Below are 18,525 nucleotides of genomic sequence, written 5' to 3'. Positions count from 1 at the left end.
CAAAACAATCAGAGGCAAATCAGTTAACATTTGACAGCATCTCAGCTGTATTCACATTTAACTTGGATAAAACATTTTGTTTTTTAGAAGACCAATTGGATGTAAATACAATGAATGCATGGTATAGCTAGACTAAACACTAAATGGGAGAAGAGAAAACTGAAAAACCCTGGCCAATTTCTTGTTTGAACTGAAAGTTATGACTGAATGTTTTTGTGCCTTAAAATACAAGGCCTAAAACACACTGGTTTTACAGCACTGAAATTTCAGCTTTTCAGAAGTCAACTTACATTGCATTCTTCTGAAATGATAGAGGCATGAAGTGTTGATTTTAAAAAATAATGAATGAGATTTAAATCTTGATATTTTTTCTTCCAGAAAATAGGACTTACAAAAAAAATCCTTACAAATTACAAAAAAAAAAATAATAAAAAAAAAATCAAAAAATCTGATATTTCTTAATATTTCAGGAATTCAAATGGAATTCCTACCAGAAGTGATGGATGCAGAACACAAAGCCCACTTCTATAATTAAGACCTAAGAGGGATAATACACTTCTTCCAGAACCCAGGAAGAATTTTTCTTCCAGCATTAAATAGTGTCTATGAGAAAAATAACATTAATTTATTGTAAAGTAACATAAAAATAAATATTCTGGAATATACAATATGAATTAATATTATTATGCTTGAAAGTATTTATAACATACTCTACGGTATGTTTCTGATAATAACTGTCTGATTTTACTTGTGGTTTCCTTCACACCTTAAACTGTTATTCAGTTATTGTCATTACAGTTCTGGCCTTGTTAAAATCCTGAAGAGCCACTGAAGATTACTACTGAAGTCAAAGTTGGCTTACAGTGAGATTTTTGTCCTCTTTTCTTTAGCAAGCAGCGAAAGAAGAGGGAGAAGCATTTACTTTGGCAGACAAGAGACAGAATATGGATGCTGCGTATTATTTTAGGACAGATAAAATGAGAAAAAATAGAAATGGAAATAGTGAAAGAAAACAAAAACGTTTGCAGAAGTGACATACTCAGGATGTACACTTTGATATAATGCAGATACACTGTACATGTATATACCATGAAATCTTAATATCTAACACATTTATGCCACAGAATTGCCAAACCAAAAAAATTTGCAGTTTTCACAGTGTTTTTAAGGGTGCATGACTCTCTTAAAGTCTCAGACCTCAAGAAAGCATCTTGACAGGACTTAAAACAATACTTTAAGTACCACTGACATTACCCAAAGTTAATAATAAAACAGAAATAAAACATAATCTTAAACTGGTATCCTTGCTAGCTTTGTAGAGTTTTCTGAACACTTCAAGCATTCAATTCAACTACTACAATTAAAAACAAAGTAGAAAATATTTTGTGCCCCAGTAGGATTCTTACATTTAAGTGTTGTTTTTTATATTAGTTGTTAGGGTATTATTCTGTGACTTTTTTGTTTTCTCATATGTGATAATTAAATTTTTTCATCTAAAGATTATCACAGAGTTTACAAAAAATATTCTAATAAGAAAAATTAAAATACTACTTTAAAACTATTTAAAACCAACATGTAGTTAAAAAACAGATGGTATTTCTCTAAAGCAAATTTCAAGTATATTCACAGGTTTACACAATATAACTTTTAAGTATATCTTTTTTCAAATACTTGATTAAGTACTTCAAAATGCTGAAGTAATTCAGCACTCAAATTAAAATGTTTGATGTAATTTCTGGCATCAATGCAGCAAATGTCACATAAAAGAAAAATATCTTATTTAAACTAAGGTCTTGACAGCAGTCTGGCATAGTCAACAATCTTATTCACAGACTGGAAGGCTGGTTATAATCAAACATGTAAGGGGGGAATTAGTTTTTTGTTTTTTGTTTTTTTTTTTTAAATCTCTATCCTCTTGAAACAATGTAAACACTTAAATTTTCACCCCACAATCCTCCTTAATTAGTCTAATGCTCTGAATTTGGAAAAAAAAAAAAGAACAAAACATAGTATGTAAAAAGAACAATTTAAAGATGTGATACCAATACTAATCTGCCAGTGGATGTGTCTTTTCTCGATCCATTCATCAGCCAGTACCTTAACCTCAGTTTTAGCCCTGATCCTGTAAAAGGTCCAGTATGACCTAGGCCTCACTCTTATCCTGTTTTGTGCTCTTCAGTTAATTTCTATCCGTACGCTTGCAAATTTTGGCTGAGATGCAGTGTTTATTAATCAAGCAGAATACCATATTAATGCAGTTGCATAGCTTCTGAACTAGTATTTTTTTCCTAAAGAAGCCAGCTCAGAACATAAGCAGACACTGCGTAAGTGTCTGCATCATCTGCATAGACATACCTGATCCAGCATGTCACAACTCATTCTCCATTCCACACTCCCCCAAGAAGACAGGGAAAGAAACAGTGGAAAAATCTCTTGCTATGGTCACAGAATCATAGAGCATCCCAAGTTGGAAGGGACCCACAAGGATCGAGTCCAACTCCTGGGTCGCCAAAGGACCAATCATTCGCTCAGTCACTGCTTGACAGTAGACTGTTTTAAATATATGCAACTTCTTGAATGTAAACTAATGCAGAATAGGTAAACTTTTACACATTTGGTAAATAATCTTGCTCTTGAGAGCTCTACTTTGCTGATGAAAGCTCAGGTTGATTAAAAATTCACCAAGTGAACTAAGATAAATGCTTTTAATGAGATAAATGTCCCCCCAAAATTTGGGGGCAAAATTATTTGCTCAGGTACTACACTGTGTTTTACTGCTCTTAGATTTTATTCAAGCTAAGTGTTTCACGATTCTTTTGTGCTATCCTTAAATTGTAAATGGTTGTATACAGTAAAGTATCTTTCTTAATTCCTTGTATTTACCATTGTAAATACTTAAGATTCCACAACAGCCTACCTAAACTCCATACATCTTTGAATAACTCCTAATGAGTTAATCTTGCCTTCCGCTGTCTTCTTTTTCTGTTTGTATCTAATTGCTCCACATTTTTTTGGTGGTATGATACTTGGAACCAAGTGCAGTAATATAACTGTTCTTTTACAATTAACACCTTTGTAGCAACAAGATCACAGCTGCATCACATACAAATTCATGCCCATTTTTTTCTAGTATAAACCTGAAACAGTTTACACCACCATGGTTCTCCCAATTTATTAAACTTGTGAAATTATTTTTCTTTAAAGAAATATTAAAACTTCAATATGACTCTCAATTTTCAGTGTCATTTTTCACATCTTTTTCCCCTTCCCTAATCTAGTACTTCCTGTACTAAAATCATTAGTGACATTCACTTTTGTTTGTTGATGATTAACAAATTCAGTTTTCTAATAATGCTTTCCCAATAGTCATAGGATCCAGTGTGAATACTCAATCCTGTTTTAATTTAATACATACCATCCATAAATTACGACTGAGATGATGTTACACAGAACAAAGTTTTATTTTAAGATATTACATCATGCTAGTATTATAAAACCTTACAAACAACTCCAAGTGTTTCCACAATTAATATAATTAAGCAAGTTTAGAGGTCTTTGCTCAATGATATCACACTTCTTAAATTTCTATTACAATATTACTGCAAGGCAGTAGCATTAGGTTTGCAGTCACAGGCTGGTACTTAGATTTCTAACATAAATTCAAAATTTTAACCAGCATCTTGTTTAAAACGGATGCTTTAGAACTCAAATGTTCTAAAAGACTTTAGAGATAATGCGAGTATTTGGCTAGAGTGGAAATGGGAAACTTCAGAAAAACTGCTTTTCGCTCCAGGATGGAAACAGAAGTTTTCTTTTGAGTAAAGACATTTAAAGACATTAAAAACATTTTTTTTTAATTCAGAGAGTTAGATCTGAATCACTTTGTGTCTTTAGGTCACCTGTTGTTGTAATGATGAAACTCATGAAAGACAGTAAAACCTTGGGTATTTCAATTTTAGCAAATAACACTGTGAAACAGGAACAAAACAGTTTTGCTGAGACCCTGATCAGCTCAATACATACTCTTTGGACTGTTTCATTTTGGACTACCAGTTGGAACTCATCAGGTGTGCTCCTGGAACACAGCTTCCACTGTGGCATCATCCAAAAGCACACATCTGGTCTGTGGTAAAGACACTGTGTAGATCTGTGTTTTAGCTAATATTCCTATTAAAATTTCAACTCTTCCCTGCTGTTCTTGAAGTACACAAGCTCTTTCACCTATTACCAGAAACTTAGCTATCACACAACTGTACTTGCTCTTTCCATGCAGATTATAAGTTTTGTATGATTCAAGTGACAACAAATTGCTAGGCATGTGAATGACATTTAAAGAAGGATTTTGAAAAAGCAGTGGGTAGACTATGGAAGTGAAAATTGGCCATTTTAAACTCCTCTGCAAGACCATATCAAGCATGTCTAATCAGTCTCGTTTGAGTCTTATTATGAGTCTCTAATGAATCTCATTTACTCTTTTGGTGTGCATCTTGTAACAGCAGTTTCTCTACCATCAGGAATATTTACTTCCTTTGATCATATGATGAATTACACTTCTTTGTGTAACACTTCATCAAAAAAGAAAACATTATTAGGATCTTGACCTGCTTGTTTCAGGATGTAGATAACTCACTTGAGTATCAGTATAAGCTATGAGTATATTGAGTATTGAGTTTATATTGAGTACCAGTACAAGCAACAAAACAAGGACAGTAATACCTTACTCAATAATTTTGGCAGACCTACAACCAAGAGTTTATTTTAACTGCATGATTTAAACAGTGATGCTAAACACAATACCTTCCCTAGTGCTTCCACCTAACTACCATCACTGTTAGCAAGATGCTTAGCTTCTCCTCCCCCACAAAACCTTCTTCCAAGTCACATCTTATATTTCTTTTGATTTATTAAGAAGTTGTTCTTCACAGAATCTAGAAACACAACATCTAAGCCCATCCCACCCACAAGACAGGCTCAACCTTTTTTAAACTAGTCTTAAGAAGTATTTGCCTAATCTTCTGTTGCAGAGTTCCACTCTGTAGGTCATCAAGTCCAATAGAAGTTTTCCCTAACATTTAACCTAAATCCCTTTAGCTGTAATTGAAACCTATTATCTCTTGTCTTCTCCACAGGAATTACAAAGAATAATTTCCTCTCCATGGTAGCCTTTAACATTCTTGAAGGTATTTAACATGGCTTCCTTTACAAAGTCATCTCTGCTCTAAACTAAACAGCCACTCTTCCTACAGTGTTCAAATGTTATGCTTTCCAGATCGTCACTGATGTTACTCTCTTCTTTGTTCCTTTAATAAATCTCAATATCTTTTTTTTCCAAGTGGAATGGCCAAAACTGAGCAATATATTAGAGATGAAGACTTGCTCAGATTGAACGAGTCTCTCTGGCATACAACATGCTACTTTACACATTTTATGTTGTTTTTTGAGTCTTTTTCAATAGCATGGCACTATATTTATTAGTTTATAAGTTGCATAAGTGCTACCTAACATCTTGAATTTATATAACTGATCATTTCTAAGAGAGACACAAGCCACTTACTATCATTTTTTTCCACCAGACCTCCCCCTTTCTTAAGCACATATTCCATTTACCTTTACGTGGTTTTAATCTTCTATGAACTAATTCAATCTACTAATCCAATACAAAATTGGAACAAAAAAGGAACAGCTTTCTTCCAACTTAACAAACCAAATCATGTCAGTAAAAGCTTCAACACAGACCAGGGCTAGTGCAAGGGAAGACAGCCATCCAGCTCTTCATTTTGACAACTGCATGTGAAAATACATAGTTAGTGCTTAAATTTGCATTTTTTCTTATTTTCCTTTTGTCTTCCCCTTCCCTGACCAATATGTTTTTTTAGTCCAGAAAATTGAATAAAGGTAATCTGCTGTCTTCTCCAGACCACTGATAAACAGATTCCTGGGAATCCTGCTTTCCAGTTTGATTACAAACAATTCTCTTAAAGAATTCTTTTAATATTTTATTAATGTTAATGTCTCCGGGACTGCTTGAGCCAATTCTGGTATGCTTCACTGAATTCCATCAAGTTTGAATGATTTTAATGCATCTGATTTATCTAAGTAGTCTCTAGTTTGTTTTTTCTGTACCCAAATACTTCCTTTATGTCACTGATCGTATGTAAGCATATGAACAAAGCTGACTGCTATGCTAAGGACTGAATTAAAACAAGCATTCAAGCTCAGTTCCTTCTTGTTTTGCCAAAGAAAACCAACTCTTTTCTTGCTTATTCTTCTCTTGTTACTGTATTTTCATTAATCATTTTGCCCTTCACTATTTGCATCTCATTTAACATCTTCTTCATTTTGTCTTCAATTTTAGAATATGTTTATTTTCATAATTTTCACTTAGGTACTCCAAGAACCCTCTGAATAGTTTCTTTCCTGCCATATATCTTTTTCAACAGGTACTGAAACAGACAAATACTTATGCTCTGACAGTACTCACAAAAAGGAAAACAAGGACTATTTTTACCATTAATTCTTACCTACAGTTCTTCAACAGGTTAATCTCGTACCTGCTATTTAATTCAATGAAATAAAAAAAACACACACACATACACACACAACAACCCCCGCCAAACAGCTGATACATAAAGCCCCCATTCCTTCTTTCCCCATCCCATACCTGTCCTTGAATAAAAGGTATCATTCAATATTGTGCCACAGTTGTATCTACCAGTGGTATCCAAGTATTAATTTAGTCTGTCACCGTAAAGTGGATTTCCTCAAATTATTCTACAGTAAGTCCTCTGACGTAACTGGCACCAGAACAGGGATAATGTTTAAGCAATGGTATTACAATTGCCATACATGGCACTACTCTTTATCATTTATCATACATGTACATAAGAACTACTCTCTTTTCTACACTTCCACTTGCAGTTCCTTTTTTAACGTGTCCAATGACTGCATTCAGTGTCTTGCCAACAAGAGCTTATATTTATTTAGTGACAGTATGATTCCTAGAAGCTTTTCAGAGCCACTACTTTGTATAATATGGTGACAGATTTCATATACAAGTTCCAGATACTGTATTTTTTAATTTGCCAAACTGGTTATTGATCAAGCTCAGAGATTCAAGAGAATCCATAACATTTCCTAACAATTGTTATGCTTCCTACTTTCGAATTTGTATAAAAAATGATATGATAAACGATACAGAGTAGAGTAATGGAAATTTTTCTGGCAATGACTTCACATTTTCTTTCAGATTTTTTATGTTGTTTGAGAACTGGACTAAGAACCCACTCCAGAAATGTGTATAGCAACTCCAGAGTTGCCTGTTTTTTTTGTTTTTTTTTCAGTTCAGCTAACGAAGTGTTAAATCCTTATTCACTAAAAATGCAATTTACCCATTATATACTTAACAATCTGTGTGCATTTAGTAAGAAATGGAATGTAAAATTATTCTGATAAAAAGTGGGCATCCAAAGATCCCATTTTGCTAAGGTTTATGAAAAACAAACATGTAACTGACTTGATTTTAAGTTCCCTTGGTATCATTCGGAAGAGGTACAGAAGTTTGAAGTCAATATCTTTGAGTTCAGAGTTAATCGTGTGTACCTTTAAGTACCTTTCCAAGTTGGACAGTCAGGAATACTTTCCATTTTGGAGGTCAGAATAGGTAGGTCCCCATTAAAGAATTAAATCAGTTATCTGAAAAAAATTATTTCAAATACAGAAGCCTGCCCAACTATACATATGTAACTGAAGAACATTTGAAAGAACAAATGCTACCTGTCTAATTTATTTATATACCAGTATCCATTCATTCTTAAGGAAAACTAATTTTATGGGGGAAAAAAACCACAACATTTCAACAATATATCCATCTGAAACACAAAACTATTAAACAACTTTAAAACTGTATTGTTAACTGGAGATCCACACAACACCTGCTATATTATAATCTTACCTTCCTTTTCTTTGGGTTTTAAAGCTTGCTCTTCTTTTTTTTGCTTTGCCTCCAGCAGTTCACGTTTCAGCTGTCGTGCTTCTTTCCGTAGCTCCTCACTGCAAAGGGAAAAATATTTACAAGAATTTAATCTTTTAGGAATGTAAAGCCACTCAGGAGAAACAGAATCAAAATTAATGGGCAGTAAATCTCTGATATAAACAAAGAGAATGTACTGACTCACTGATGCTAGGAAGATGGCTTAAAAATCAATTAGAACCTAGAAAAGTTCATATTTTCATCAGCAAAGACAACAAAAGAACATAACAGATGACTTATTTTAAGAGCCCATTAGAAATATGTCAAGGATATGAATAATAAAACAAAGAACTCCCATCTGTATTTTTAATTTAATATTGTAATATTAAGCTATAAGAACCACACAAAGAGATTTTGAAAGAGAGGCAGTGCCAAATAAATATTACATGTATTCTCTAATTCAGTTTCCTGAAGTAATAAATTCTAGCATCCTGGGTTTCTTAGATGGACAGACAATGCAGTTGCTACATACCAAAGACATGACAAGTATGCCAGGAAAAAATATTATATATGAAAATTAATTTAGTTTTAAAATGTTACAACAAATAACCAGAAATAACTAGAAAGAAGAAACCAAAAGTTTGCAAGACTGTGTATTAACATCAAATACAATGTCTGTCTTCACTGAATCACAAGATAGCTGAGGTTGGAATGGATGTCTGAACACCATCCAGTCCAAGTGACCTTCTCAAAGCAGGGCCAATCAATGCAGATTGCTTAGGGCGCTGTCCAGTCAGGACTTCAAATATCCAGAGATGGAGTCTCCACAACCTCTCTGGGTAACCTGTTCCACTGCTTGACCACCCTCAGTGTGAAAAAGCTTTTTTTGTACATTTAAGTGGAATTTCTTGAATTTCAGTTCATGTCTATTTATGCTGTTCATACTGGTTACCAGTATGAAAGAACTGGTAACTGCTTCAAGTTTTTCTGTGTCAGAACCTGTATTTTCCACTTTTTCCAAAATGTAAGTTTTCATTTATTTAGTATTCAAAGTCAGTGCATAACAAAAATAGCTACAATGCAGGAATATGCCATGCAAGCACCTTCCTGCAGCTCCGTTATTACAATGTTACTTTCCTTAAGCAAAGACTTGGTACTATGGGATAATGACTTCTTTCAAATTTTATTTTCATTTGTGTATGTACAAAGACAGAGCTTGTGAAAAGTACTAGAAGTCTGTCATTGCAAAGGTACTCAAAAAATCAACCACAGCAGTAAATCTTAATTTTTAATTGGCAGAAATGATACTGAGGAAGTTTAACAACTTTTACATGAGAATACAGCTGTACTTTTCTATCCTGATTTAAAAAACAAAAACAAAAAACAAGGGAAGTGTTAGGAGACTTTGTAAACCCAAATTACTCTCTAACATTTATGTAAATTTTGGATAATGCAGTAAGCAAGCTGTATCACTACACCAATCTAGTATATTACAAGAAGGTATTTCTTACAGAATCCTGGCAAAATAACATATGTATCAATTAAAATTACACATCTGAAATATTTATAGCAATAAAAATTAAAAAGATTATTCAGTTCTCATTAAAAGTGGCAGCAAAAAGCTTGTGAAGATATCCCAGGTGCCTGGTAACTATAGGATTTCTTCTCTGTATTTCTATGTATATAGTATGCTGCCAGGTACAATACAACTCTGCTCTCTCTCTTCCTCCTGGAAGAAACTAATTCTTCTTTGCAACTCAGCAAGAGTGCATTACAAATGGCACTTATAATACAACAGTCCAGCACATCAAAAGGCTTTCTGTAAGAGGGACACACTCTCAGTTATCTTAAAGTATGTGGAAGAAGAAGAACCTATGTCTTGATAACTATTCAGCCTTCCTATCTCCCTTTTGTTTTTCCAGTGGAAAGAGGTTTCTGTACAGAACACAGAAGGTCCTAATTCCTTTACAGCCTAATTATAAAGTAATTTTTCAAGCTCCCTCTATGATCAGTACTAGGTCAAAATACGACTTTGATATTTGGCTTCAAGAGTATAGACTCTGAACTTCCTACATTTTTTATTTCTACGGTCACTTCACAAAGTTAGGTAGGTGAGAGAGGCGATTCAAAAAACCTACATGCGAAGGAGGAAGCCCCAAGAACTGATTAATAGGAAAGCCAGAAGCCAGACTTACTGGTGTAGAATGAGAAATAACCAACTTCTTGAAATGGAAAACCATTAAATTGATGAAGTACAGCATAATCAAAATAAGGGACTACAAATCAGCCTGTACCCGTACACTTCATATTTGAAGCATAGGTCTTTGTGTGCAGTAAATTTGCTGACATTTTATATACCTTCGCATTTCTCAGCTTGTAGGCACTGCACTGTTGCCTCTTGTCACTGGAAAGTTTCTGTCACTGCAGAGGCATAGCTGTGTCTGGTGTAGGCTCTTCTCACTGCCTTCTTGATCCCACTGTTATGCTACAGACTTTTCTCTTGCTCTCACTCATTCTTCTTCCTCTTCCTTCCCCTTCCTGTAGTCTGTAATGTTTCCTCCCTCCCTCAGCACAGACTTCCAAAACATGTGCAATCACTTCCCTAGCCTACTCATCCCCTCATCCACAAATGGAATGCAACGAAATAAAACACAACTTCATTTTTGCTTCCTTAAGTGGCAGTACAAGTGTTACATACAAATCATTTCCTCCCCAAATTTCATTTTTTGAAATTTTGAAATGCAACTCATTCTTTCAAAATTCTAATCTTTTATCTCCATATTTTGCAAAGAGCAGTTCAATAAAATTGCTTAAGTACCAAGCTGGATTCTGGCTTGGAGATACTCCTTCTAAACATGGACCAAATTTCCAAATAGCAGTGATTTTTATTGCTTTTGGATGTGAAGTACATTTTACAGTAAATAAAAGCTGTAACTTTCCATAACTTCTGAAATACTGGCTAGCACTAGCTTATATGTAAACAACAGCTTTTAACCTTTTATCTGAAGTTGCTTAGCCTAAGTATTTTTCTCAAATTACTACAATCTCTTGTCTACATAACCCTCAGTATCTTTTTCTGACTGAAGTCCTGAAAGATAACAGCTGTTAAACAACTTTACAAAAGGCTTATACTATTCTACGGCCAAGCATAATGGTCATCAACTATCTCAACCATCTGTTCCATATTCGAGATCAAGCAAAAAATAACTGTATATGTGTACATGTGTATATATGCATGCATATGTGTAATAAATTATATATTGAATGTTTCTGAAAACAAGAATTATAGACAGTATTTATTTTCTCCAACATTACCAAAACTCTCTAGGAAAGTTAGCTCGAAGAAGCACTATGAGAAAAAAAATATCTGCAGAAAATTAAGGAAAACAGTTTCAGAAGAAAATGTGTAACTCCAGAATTCTTAGTTGACTTCCTGAAAAAGAATTAAATTGTTTTATCTAGAAAATCTTAAAGGGATCAAGTCTAGGAATTCATTTTAATTCTTGGCTCAACTGTGGATTCGTATCAATTTGACTGATGGGAACTCCACAATCTAGATACTATGAAAACTTGGGGCACTGCAGGTTGATCTCTTATTTCACCTTTAAGACACCATGCATGGGGAAACTATCATCTTTCCTACAGTTACCTCAGTCACTACTCAGGTTTCTCTTCAGCAAGCTAAGTAATTTATATTTCTTCAAGTTAAAAGAAATGATATTTTCCTAACTTTAATCACTTCTCTTTACCTCAGAACTTCCTGCACCATTTCCAGAATCCTGTTGGAACACAGACTTCAAAATTAGACACATCAAGGGGTGCTAACATTCCGGTAGCGCTCTGCTAATCGCATACTTGGTACCTTAGCTTTAACTCACAATGGAATACAATGAAATACAAAAGAATACAATGTCATGACTTCACTGAGCACTCACATTATTTCCCCAAGTGACTCTAAATCCATCTCTTATCCAGTTATTTCCAAGATGTCACTCAGAGGTTTTACTATGCAGCAGATACATTTATGATTTCCAACTGTATAACCTGGCATTTAGTTGCATTTTAAGATTTTTGTTGCATTCTGACCACTTGCTATTCACAGAATCACACAGAATCATCTAGGTTGGAAGAGACCTCCAAAATCACCGAGTCCAACCTCTGACCTAACACTAACAAGTCCTCCACTAAACCATATCACTAAGCTCTACATCTAAACGTCTTTTAAAGACCTCCAGGGATGGTGACTCAATCACTTCCCTAGGCAGCCCATTCCAATAATGCCTAACAACCCTCTCAGCAAAGAAGTTCTTCATAATATACAACCTAAACCTCCCTGGCGCAACTTTAGCCCATTCCCCCTCGTCCTGTCACCAGGCACGTGGGAGAACAGACCAACCCCCACCTCGCTACAGCTTCCTTTAAGGTACCTGTAGAGTGAGATAAGGTTGCCCCTGAGACTCCTCCAGGCTGAACAATCCCAGCTCCCTCAGCTGCTCCAGACCCCTCACCAGCTTTGTTGCCCTTCTCTGGACTCTTCTGAGCACCTTGATGTCCTTCTTGTAGCAAGAGGCCCAAAACTGAACACAGTACTCGAGGTGCGGCCTCACCAGAGCTGAGTACAGGGGAACAATCACTTCTCTCACCCTGCTGGCCACACCGTTTCTTATTCAAGCCAGGCTGCTGTTGGCCTTCTTGGCCACCTGAGCACACTGCTGGCTCATATTCAGCCGACTATCCACCATCACTCCCAGGTCCTTCTCTGCCAGGCAGCTTTCCAACCACTCCTCTCCCAGCCTGTAGCACTGCTTGGGGTTGTTGTGCCCCAGGTGCAGGACCCGGCACTTGGCCTTGTTGAACTTCATGCAGTTGACCTCAGCCCATCGGTGCAGCCTATCCAGATCCTCCTGCAGAGCTTTCCTACCCTCAAGCAGATCGACACACGCACCTAACTTGGTGTCATCTGCAAACTTACTGAGGGTGCACTTGATGCCCTCGTCCATCTTCATTGGGGAGCAGGATGTGGCCCTCATTATCCATGAAGAACTGGTTGGTGACCTACTACGGCACTTAGATGTGCACAAGTCGATGGGGCCAGATGGGATCCACCCAAGGGTACTGAGGGAACTGGCAGAGGAGCTGGCCAAGCCGCTGTCCATCATTTATCAACAGTCCTGGCTATCGGGGGAGGTCCCAATCGACTGGCGGCTAGCAAACGTGACGCCCATCTACAAGAAGGGCCGGAGGGCAGACCCAGGAAACTACAGGCCTGTCAGTTTGACCTCAGTGCCAGGTAAGCTCATGGAGCAGATCCTCCTGAGAGTCATCATGCAGCACTTGAAGGGGAAGCAGGCGATCAGGCCCAGTCAGCATGGGTTTATGAAAGGCAGGTCATGCCTGACGAACCTGATCTCCTTCTATGACAGAGTGACGCGCTGGGTGGATGAGGGAAAGGCTGTGGATGTGGTCTACCTTGACTTCAGCAAGGCTTTTGACACCGTCTCCCACAGCATTCTCCTCAAGAAACTGGCTGCTCTTGGCTTGGACTGGCGCACGCTTCGTTGGGTTAGAAACTGGCTGGATAGCCGGGCCCAAAGAGTCGTGGTGAATGGAGCCAAGTCCAGTTGGAGGCCAGTCACTAGTGGCGTCCCCCAGGGCTCGGTGCTGGGGCCGGTCCTCTTTAATATCTTCATCGATGATCTGGACGAGGGCATCGAGTGCACCCTCAGTAAGTTCGCAGATGACACCAAGTTAGGTGCGTGTGTCGATCTGCTTGAGGGTAGGAAAGCTCTGCAGGAGGATCTGGATAGGCTGGACCGATGGGCTGAGGTCAACTGCATGAAGTTTAACAAGGCCAAGTGCCGGGTCCTGCACCTGGGGCGCAATAACCCCAAGCAGAGCTACAGGCTGGGAGAGGAATGGTTGGAGAGCTGCCAGGCAGAGAAGGACCTGGGAGTGATGGTGGATAGTCGGCTGAATATGAGCCAGCAGTGTGCTCAGGTGGCCAAGAAGGCCAACGGCATCCTGGCTTGTATTAGGAACAGCGTGACCAGCAGGGCTAGGGAGGTGATCGTCCCCCTGTACTCAGCTCTGGTGAGGCCGCACCTCGAGTACTGTGTTCAGTTTTGGGCCCCTCGCTACAAGAAGGACATCGAGGTGCTTGAGCGGGTGCAGAGAAGGGCGACGAAGCTGGTGAGGGGCCTGGAGAACAAGTCCTACGAGGAGCGGCTGAGGGAGCTGGGCTTGTTCAGCCTGGAGAAGAGGAGGCTCAGGGGTGACCTTATTGCTCTTTACAGATACCTTAAAGGAGGCTGTAGAGAGGTGGGGGTTGGCCTGTTCTCCCACGTGCCTGGTGACAGGACGAGGGGGAATGGGCTTAAGTTGAGCCAGGGGAGTTTTAGGTTAGATGTTAGGAAGAACTTCTTTACAGAAAGGGTTGTGAGGCATTGGAACAGGCTGCCCAGGGAAGTGGTGGAGTCACCATCCCTGGAAGTCTTCAAAAGACGCTTAGATGTAGAGCTTAGGGATATGGTTTAGTGGAGGGCTGTTAGCGTTAGGTTGGAGGTTGGACTCGATGACCTTGAGGTCTCTTCCAACCTAGAAAATTCTGTGATTCTGTGATTCTGTGATTCTCCCTTGACAGTGTACCTGAACTTTTTATTCTACTCACATAATGCATGCACTACTTTCCACACCTAGAACATAAACACTTATTGAATATCTTTTTAGTTTTCTATATAATGATTTTGCCACTTTAATGGCCAGCTGAACTTGATCCAGCAGTGTGCCCAGGTGGCCAAGAAAGTCAATGCCATCCTGGCCTGCACCAGAAATAGTGTGGCCAGCTACACTGCTGTGACCTAGGGAAGGGATTGCCTCCTTGTACAAGGCAGTGGTAAGACCGCACCTTGAATATTGTGTTTTAGGACCCTCACTACAAGAAGGATGTTGAGATGGTGGAATGTTTTAAGAAAACAGCAACAAAATTGGTGAATGGACTAGAAAACAAGACTTATGAGGAGCAGACAAAAGAATCGGCATTGTTTAGTCTGGAGAAGAGGAGGCTTAAGGGAGACCTCATCACTTTCTACAACTAAGATGATGTTGAAGTGAGTAGGGTGTAGGTGTCTTTTCTTGCATGACAAGTGATATGACATGAGGAAATGGCCTCAAATTGTGCCAAGTGTGACTTAGGAAGCATTTCTTCATGGAGATGGTGGTCAAGCATTGGAACAGTCTGCCCAGGGAAGTGGAGATATACCCCATCCCTGGAGGTATTTAAGAGACATGGTGGTAAGGGAAAAGATTTAGTGATGGGACTTAGGTAAGGTTGATATCTGGACTTTATGACCTTAAAAGTCTTTTTGAACCTAGACAATTCTATGATTCTGTATAGCAGATGACTATACATAACCTACCTCAAATTTTTTTCCCTGCCCTTTTAATATAAACTGTTTCACAAATACCTGTTTGCTTGCTTTAAGCCTGATGGTGATTTCATCAATATTCCACCGACTCTTTTGGCCTTTTTAGTTGGTTTTAATTTGAAACATTCTTTGCTATATCCTTTTGCTTTTTCACTGATTTCGTATTTCTTTTAAACCAGATTGTTTCTTCCCCAGTGTGACTTTATTCCACAACCAAATTGGGCATCTCTGAACAATTGTTATATTTCGGTAACACTATTCTGTCTTTAATTTTCCAACTGTGTTGTATAAATTAAATGAAATCCAATCATGAACTCAATTGGACTGCTAACCTCTAAGCCAGCAATAAAGAAGATCAACTTATTTTGAACAATTCAGTTTGCACCTAATTACTAAGTAGCTTTTTGTGCTTCAGCACAGCAGAAGCGCCTTGCAGTTCTATATACTGTGTAGCGAAGCAGGCCATGTACGTGCAGGAATACTGGAAAATCTTTCAATGTTCCTCTGTATTCTATGATTGCAAGGTGAAAAGATTCTTTTCATTGACTGTCTTAATACAAAAATTGCATAAGTTTCTCGACTCCAAGTCTAAGATTGTTTCAGAGATTTGTGTCACAAGTCACATGAATTAAGAATACCCTACAAACTTAATCATCCATATGTCTGGATAGAATCCATGAACAACTGAATGGATATTGTCTGACCTCCTGTAATCCTCCCACTGAATTTGAAAGAAATTTTGCTGTATTTTGTTGGATCAAGATTCCATCCTCATGAAATGCAACAAGAACCAGCAGACTGAACACCAGACTAAAAGTTAAAAACATAACTTGCTTCTGCACAAAGGATCTGCCCCCCAAATGGTAAATACACACTTGCTATACCACGCCCTTAGCTGAAGAGCTGTGACCAAGCGCAGCTCCAAAAACTCATGATGTTATGGCAGTGGTATGGAGTTTTGGTACCTTAGCCCTTTCATTTCAATCGTAGTTGTTTTCTGGCTTGGTTAAAAGCCTCACTTGTATTGCTTACATATGACATCTTCCATCTCTGAGCATTCAGCTGTATTAAAGCTGAATTAGTATTAAAGCTTTATATTTCAATGAACTTTTATCTCAATAACAGGGTTTTATACAGTTATCTTTAAATCATGATACAGTCCATGCTTCTGCTTTCTAATAAATCTATCTTTTTCTTTTGTATTTTATAATGCTAGGGATAAACACTTCATTAATAAGGAATATAACCAATTGGGAATTTACCTAAATATTGTAAGTTAAATGAATAAACTTGTTTCTAAGTGTCAAATACTGAAGGTGTCTTGCAAAAAATACTAAGGTGTCTTCTGACCTTACTGATCAACTTCCTAAATCAAAACCAAGTTATATATTCAACTTCACTTCGGCATAAGAAAAGGCAACTGATTACAGAAGTAAATAATTGTGATATTGGTGTAACCATTGGATTATACTTGCTAAGCACAAATACAAAACGACCTCTCTTTCTATATATGTGTGTATCTATTTGTACTTGTATGCTCATGCAGACATGTATATAAATTATAATAACTGACTATATAAAATCTGTAACAAATAAAATATATTTGGTACACTGTATTAGGTTTACATGGCAAAGTTTTGGTAGCAGGGGTGCTGTAGGGGTGGCCTCTGTGAGCAGAGCCCAGCAGCTGCCCCATGTCAGATCAGAGCCAGCTCCAAAAGAGACCCACTGCTGGCCAGAGCTGAGCCAGGCAGCAGTGCTGGCTGGGCTGCTGGGACAGCAGATTGAAGAAAGGGGTAATAAGCCTGCTGTGCTATAGCAGCAGGGAGAGAGGAGAAGCAGCCCTGCAGCCCCCAGGTGAGTGCAGCAGGAGGGCAGGAGGTGCTCCAGGGAGGCAGCAGCAGCTCCCCTGTGGCCTGTGGAGGGGCCCCTGGTGGAGCAGGCTGTCCCCCTGCAGCCCATGGGTCCCACATGGAGCAGATCTCCACGCTGCAGCCCCCCCATGGGTGGAGGAGCCCCCGGTGGAGCAGGTGGATGTGGCCTGGAGGAGGCTGCGGCCCATGGAGAGCCCCCGCAGGAGCAGGCCCCGGGCCGGAGCTGCAGCCCGTGGAGAGGAGCCCACGCAGGAGCAGGGGGCTGGGGGGAGCTGCCGCCCACCCGTGGGGGACGCTCTAAATTCCACCTAAGTTCCCAGAGGGCCCCCAATTGCTTGAGGTTAGTTTAGCACACAGCCATTCACTGATCTTGGTACAACATTAAATGAGGCCACTTTCTTTCAAAACTCAAGTGCTCAGCTGGTGTTGAAAATATATAAATAGTCTTACAGTCAGGATTCACTCAGAAATTTGTGAATTTATAGTGACGTAAATACTTAGTGACTGAACAACTGAAACAAGATGATGGTGTATTTTCCATTGATGGATTTGGTATTTCTCTAAAAGGTGTGCTTTAGCTGAAGCATGAATTTGGGTAAGTGCTGTTTTTTGTAGTAATCAGTATTAAATTATTATGTTTGATGACATAAGATGTTATTTCCTTTCCTATTCTTATGATATTATAATCACATTGTTTTTATTTTTTAAAGTCCATTTCCTGTCACGTGTTTGTGCTAGCTTTTCATTCAGTAGCAGCAGAGGACAATTACTAACTGGCTATACATAAATGATAAAATTATTTAGTAACTGCTGCTCAAAGTAAACATACCACAACAAGAAAAAAAATATGTTTAAAAAGTCCTTTTAAAATGTTATAAATAATATAGGCATGTGGAGATTGTAACATAAAAGTGTAGTGTTTGCATGAACACCATTCTTTAACATCTTCTGTCAGTTTAAATTTTTCCTTACACTGATTTCCAAGGTAAGCTATTCTAGAAATTATGTAAGCATACCTATATAATAAAATCAATACTAAAGTACTCTAACACTGCTCATGTGAATTTCATAGCAGGAATAATTATGTTAATTTTGCTTAGACAAAAACAAAATTAAGCAGTAGTACAATATTAACTCTTCATTTCCAACCTAAATGATTCTAATGTAAGCTAACAATCTGGAAAGAGGTTCTGGATTAAATTCCATCCTCTTACAGGCAGCCACATTCCTTTTCCAAAATTTCCAAAATTCCATAAGC

The 18,525-nt window shown here is 38.0% G+C and overlaps 1 protein-coding gene across 2 annotated transcripts in view; it reads right to left on the bottom strand.

The window, feature by feature from the left end:
* The window catches only part of CWC27 (CWC27 spliceosome associated cyclophilin), a 124,204-nt gene that overhangs the window by 28,413 nt on the left and 77,266 nt on the right, over positions 1–18,525 (bottom strand). For both annotated transcript variants that reach the window (XM_084505252.1, XM_084505253.1), the window contains exon 11: positions 7,952–8,045. In XM_084505252.1, the coding sequence (XP_084361378.1) occupies positions 7,952–8,045 (94 nt within the window). The remainder of the gene's footprint in view (positions 1–7,951; positions 8,046–18,525) is intronic.

The sequence above is a fragment of the Aythya ferina genome (assembly GCF_964211825.1).
Source record: "Aythya ferina genome assembly, chromosome: Z".
Lineage (NCBI taxonomy): Eukaryota > Metazoa > Chordata > Aves > Anseriformes > Anatidae > Aythya > Aythya ferina.
This window is presented reverse-complemented; position numbering and strand designations above follow the sequence as displayed.